This window comes from Sinocyclocheilus anshuiensis, unplaced genomic scaffold (genome assembly GCF_001515605.1).
Source record: "Sinocyclocheilus anshuiensis isolate Anshui unplaced genomic scaffold, SAMN03320099.WGS_v1.1 scaffold1994, whole genome shotgun sequence".
Lineage (NCBI taxonomy): Eukaryota > Metazoa > Chordata > Actinopteri > Cypriniformes > Cyprinidae > Sinocyclocheilus > Sinocyclocheilus anshuiensis.
This window is the reverse complement of record NW_015548215.1, coordinates 310,101-316,340: the sequence shown is the minus strand read 5'-3', so window position 1 is coordinate 316,340 and position 6,240 is coordinate 310,101. Positions and strand designations below refer to the sequence as shown.

Sequence of the window (6,240 nt, the reverse complement as noted above, 5' to 3'; positions counted from 1 at the left end):
TATATATATATTTATATATAGATAGATAGAATGTCAGTTAATGTTTGTTTTATTACAAGTAATGAAAACGTTTTTATGGTTTTAGTTTTAGTTAACAATCATAACCCTGATCTAAATGTATTAAAAATAATAGTTAATGATAAATAAATTATAAAAATAAGATTAAATTAATTAGCTGAATAAATAAGTATATAATTTGATTAAACAAATAAATTATTTTTTTATACAAAATAAACATAATAATGTAACATGAAAAACCCCATATATTTACAATATAATATCTTATATTTATAATATACATTTTTTAACATATAAATTGCGTCTTTACTATTGTAGAAATGACAGCTGAAAAAATGACTTTATATGTTGAAATTACATTAATGTACTCGCTCATCATTTTATTTCTGTTAACATGCATTATATTTTGATTATCAATTTTGATTTATTTAGTTATTTATTTAGCATGGTTTTAGTTTTAGTTAACGATAATAACCCTGATTTCAAACTGGGGTCTGTAGAAAATACTAGAGAAAAACTGTGTAAAAATGTAAAATTAAATAATAACAAGCTACTTAACAAAATGTAGCTAACTGCTATAAATCTACTTAACTTTCATCTAGCTAAAGGGAAATTTCTTTCAAGTTACATGGCTGTAATATTAGCGATATGATGGCTGAAATGTCCTTCTGTGTTGTGATAATATTCAATTCAATTCAAGTTTATTTGTATAGCGTTTTTACAATACAAATCGTTGCAAAGCAACTTTACAGCAAATTAAGTTTCTACAATATTTAGTGGTAGCTTATCAGTGGTGACTGTCAGTTAATGTACATATGGCAGAAATGTACGGAAAAATCAATTTAAGACGTAATCAAACAGACGATGAACACTATTAACAGCAATTATTATATGATGCAATCAAACTTATAGCAAAATGTGGTAGTTCTGTATGTTGTTTCAGGGTTGGCATCATCTGAGGTCCTCTGAGGGGTTGCATCATCTCTTCTCAGGTGTTCTGGATCCAGACTGAAGCTTGTGTAAATCCTAGTTACCACGGGATGTCAATCCCAGCAGAAACAGAGAAACAAATAGAGACATAATTAGCGTAGCTGCTGTTCCAACCAAGCAAAATTGATTTGTTTAACCCAAACTAAAGAATAATAATGTGCATTTGATCAGATATAACTGCAGCACAAGATTATGAGATGCATTATTTGAATGCTTGGCCAAAGAGATGTGTCTTTAATCTAGATTTAAACAGAGAGAGTGTGTCTGAACCCCGAACGTTATCAGGAAGGCTATTCCAGAGTTTGGGAGCCAAATGCGAAAAAGCTCTACCTCCTTTAGTGGACTTTGCTATCCTAGGTACTACCAAAAGTCCAGAGTTTTGCGACCTTAGGGAGCGTGATGGATTGTAGCGTGGTAGAAGACTAGTTAGGTACGCAGGAGCTAACCCATTAAGGCCTTGAAGGTAAGTAATAATATTTTGTAACTGATACGGAACTTAATAGGTAGCCAGTGCAGAGACTGTAAAATTGGGGTAATAATATTGATGTTGTCTCTGTCATTCAGAGCCTCCGATCCCCATCGCTCCTCCTCAGCTGACGGCGGTTGGCGCCACCTACCTGTGGATCCAGCTCAACGCAAACTCCATCAACGGCGACGGGCCCATTATCGAGAAGGAGGTGGAGTACCGCACGCTTTCCGGAAGCCTGATCGACAGCCAACCAGTCGACAAACCCAACCACAAGATCGGCCACCTGGACCCTGACACCGAGTACGAGATCAGCGTGCTGCTCACCAGACCCAACGAGGGCGGCACCGGGGCCCCGGGTCCCCTGCTCAGGGCCCGCACCAAGTGCGCAGGTAAAAAAAACAGTAATTTTACTACTTTACAGCTTATTCATTTGGCGACTGGCAACCAGTGATGGAGAAGCTGCACTGAAAGCCATTTCTCTAGTTATCCATACCAGTGTTATTTTAGATACTTTTGTAGTTTTAATTTTATTTAATTAAATTTTATTTGAAAGTTTTAATAATTTTTTGTGTTGTTTATTAATCTTTATTTATTAGTTCTATTTTATTTAGTTAAATTCGTTTTTTATTATTATTATTATTATTATTATTATTATAATTGTTTTATTTCAGTTGACAATTATTTAATTTCAAGTAATGAAAATGTTTAGATTTTTAAAATTGTTTTAGTTTTAGACGATGATAATAACCTGGAACGATACCAGGGGTTTTAAAAATAGAGTCTGTGCAAAAAATTAGGGAAAAACAATGTAAAAATGTAAAGATAAAAAATAAGCTAATCATTTGATTAACAAGTATAAATAAATTGAATAAAATAAATGTAAAAAATTATTAAATGAAAAAAAAATGTCATCTAACAGTGCAGTACTATAGTGAGTAAAAAAAACACATAATGCTGTAACACAAAAAACGTAAATATTTTCCAAATAATATTTTGCATATTTATAATATTATGTTTTAAATAAATAAATAAATAAATAATTTAATTAAAATAAAAAAAGATGAAATAATCAAACAAATTAATAATACATCTAACAGTACAGTACTATAATGAGTAGAAAATAAACATCATAATGTAACATAATTGAAAAAAATTCCAAATAATATTTTATTCATATTTTAACATCAATTTTTTCAACAGTATAAGTTGGGGTTTTATGCATAAAAATATATAGATGTATTTATTTATTTGTTTATTTAAATTTTAGTATGGGGGTCAGTGTTCATCTAAAATATTGAAAACCATTGATCTATACTATAAGATACAAACAAAAAGTAGCTGTGCTGAATCTATTCACTTTAAGCTAAGTAAAGTGACATTTTCTTTTTAGTTACGTAACTACAATATTAAAGTTTTTTTTTTATATACAGCAAGTCAGATCAGAGTGTATTTGTTACAAAAATAATTTTTATGCATTTAGCAGATGCTTTTATCCAAAGCGACTTACAATCGACTTACAATACTTACATTATACCTGTACACCTACATTTACACGAAATACAGCTGATAAAACCATTTAAATTAATAATTGGATACAAAAAAGGTTCAAAATGATGTGCAGAACCAAAAATGAGTCTGAAGATTAAGTAATTTATGAATCTTTTTTAGAATCTTTTTTTATTTGAACTGCTTCACCACAGTCCAAATGAACTGATTCACTACAACAAACTGATTCACTAAAATGAACTGATTCACAACAAAGAACTGATTCACTATTATGAACTGATTCACTATGATGAACTGATTCACTATAGTGAACTGATTCACTACAATGAACAGATTCACTACAACAAAATGATTCGCTACAACGAACTGATTCGCTATAACGAATTGATTCACTATGATGAACTGATTCACTACAACAAACTGATTCACTTCAATGAATCTTAATGTAGTTCATTTAGTTTTAGTGCAAGTTAGTGTCTTCCCAGTCCCTGGTTGTGTCGTTGTGTCTTGATGCTTCATTCAGTGAGTTGAGATTTGTTCATGTGAGTCGTTCGTGAATGGCTAGAGTTTGATGTCATTTAAACGTCGTCAGCGCAGATGGAGCTCATTTCTGGACTTACGAGGAGTTCATTAGCTAAATAAACACTGTGTTAGTTGTTGTTTAGATGCTCCGGTGTTTCTCTAGTAATGGCGCAGGAAAGCTTTAGCGTTATTAGGGATTTGTCACATTAGCATCACGCCACCAGAGCCCCGGGCCCCCAGCAAACCACACGCAATTATCACAGTAATTAAGCAGGTTCAATGACTCTCATTCCCGATGACTGCTGTGATTGTATAAGCGCTCAGGATCACCGCGTGACACTCCCACACCAGGCTAATCGCTAGTCCATTAGCCTGAGCGCTAACTGCCCATTAGCGCATCACAGGATTCATCAGCCAATCGGACGAGAGGTGCTCGAGGCCATAAAGAGTGGAACGACAAAACTGCATTTACATAAATTATCATTCCATTCCATTGACTGTCCGGTCATTAGCATATATTTGCTCTGACGGCCTTTAACAGAGAACGACTGAACAGCAGAGCGTTTCTGATAAACAACAAATGCTCTGTTTGTTTTGGACGTACTATGGTACTACCGTGGTATACTGCTGTATATGGTGGTGGTTGAGGAGATTCCCCAGAGTACGCAGAACAGCGCTATATAAATGTAACAAATTATTATTATATGTTTTATGTAGAAAAATACATACATTTATAAACATACAGTACATGCACTAGACATATACATGAATGCGTTATATACATTAAATAAATAAATACGTATATACACACTTATTTTGTATATTTGTGTGTAAAAAATTTTAATAAATGGAATATATTATAATAAATATTATATACAGTATATATATATATTTGTATGTATGTACACACATGCATATTTATATCTGCAAATTTGATTTAAATTTGTGTATTGTTATTCATACAAATATATATGTGTGTATTCCTTTATATACAAATGCATAGATATGTAAATTATATTTCCATATATAAAATGTGTGTTTGCATATGTGTATGTACATACATACATTTATGCTTGCATATACAGTATATTTACATATGTGACCCTGGAGCACAAAACCAGTCATAAGGGTCAATTTTTTTAAATGGAGATTTATGCATCATCTGAAAGCTGAATAAATAAGCTTTCCATTGATGTATGGTTTGTTAGGATAGGACAATATTTGGCTGAGATACAACTATCTGAATATCTGGAATCTGAGGGTGCAAACAAATCTAAATATTGAGAAAATCATCTTTAAAGTTGTTCAAATGAAGTTCTTAGCAATGCATATTACTAATAAAAATTTAAGTTTTGATATATTTACGGTAGGAAATTTACAAACTATCTTCATGGAACATGATCTTTACTGAATATCCTAATGATTTTTGGCATAAAAGAAAAATGTATAATTTTGACCCATACAATGTATTGTTGGCTATTGCTACAAATATCCCCCAGCGACTTAAGACTGCTTTTGTGCTGCAGGGACACATATGCAAATTTGTTTATTTTTATTAATATGTGTATTTGTTTATATATAAATGCATATATGTGCATGTAAATCATATTGCATATATGTGTGTGTGTGTGTGTGTACGGTAGTATCAGCGTAGTACTGTGTTTGCACTGGTTAACTGTAGTGTGAGTTGTGTGTTGTAATCGGATCTGAATGCGCGGCGTCTCTTGTTTTGACGTGAAGGAAGTGAATCTTCAGATCTCAGAGTGGCAGTGGATCATGTGTGCTGCTGAAGGGACGGGACGCGCTTAACTCATGTGACCTCAGCATAGTCAACATAACACTCATACCTGCAGCGGCGCCACCTGTTGACCGACACACACACACACACACACACACACACACACACACACACACACACACACACACCGATCACATGACACGCTGATGGAGCAGAACACAGAAACACACATATGCCATATTGGATTTGATGTGAACTTATCTCACAAAAATATGTTCTAAGAATGTTTTGCTGATGTTCCCATTAAATTATGGAAACGGTATTTCTAAATGTTTTCTGAACGTTCAAAACGACCAGTGTAAGGCAACACTTCCATTGTATCATCTTGTAAACATTATGGGAGCGTTACATTTGGATGCTCTCTGAACGTTCTGAAACAAAGTGACATAAAAAAACGTCAGATGAACGTGAAACTGTGAACGTGAAATGAAACATTTATTAAAAAACGTTATAAATGGTTATATTAAATTTGAATAATCCAAGAGCATGTATAATTATAATTAGCCTATGAAATGTTTTATTTTTTTCCCCAAATTCAGCTTTAATTTTTCTGAATTAAATTTTAATTAAGTAAGTTTTTAGTAATCAAACAGCAAGTCTAATTAATTGAACTCATGGAACTTATACAGTTTAACAACAATTTATTTAAAGTTTATTTTATTTTTTTTTATACACATACGTTTTTAGGGCCCTTTGAATTAGTTTTCTTAAATTTCGTTTCTGACGGATACCATCGGCACAGAGTGGCAGGAGTGTGACAGACTCCAGACGCAGACCAGCTCTTTTCTAATGACCTTCTGCTGCGGCTCGTCTCGCCCTGAACACGCTACAGTCCACCCCAAACACACTCTGAGATTTACTGTACGACTCTGATAAGAGTTGCAGCAGCTGCAGAATCTGAGCCACAGAAACACATCATTCCTCGTCCTCCGGTACT

The 6,240-nt window shown here is 33.2% G+C and overlaps 1 protein-coding gene across 1 annotated transcript in view; it reads left to right on the top strand.

Moving 5' to 3' along the window:
- Positions 1-6,240, top strand: part of LOC107653871 (receptor-type tyrosine-protein phosphatase mu-like) — a 208,593-nt gene that overhangs the window by 51,783 nt on the left and 150,570 nt on the right. The window contains exon 6 of the mRNA XM_016440739.1: positions 1,573-1,866. Coding sequence (XP_016296225.1) covers positions 1,573-1,866 — 294 coding nt within the window. The remainder of the gene's footprint in view (positions 1-1,572; positions 1,867-6,240) is intronic.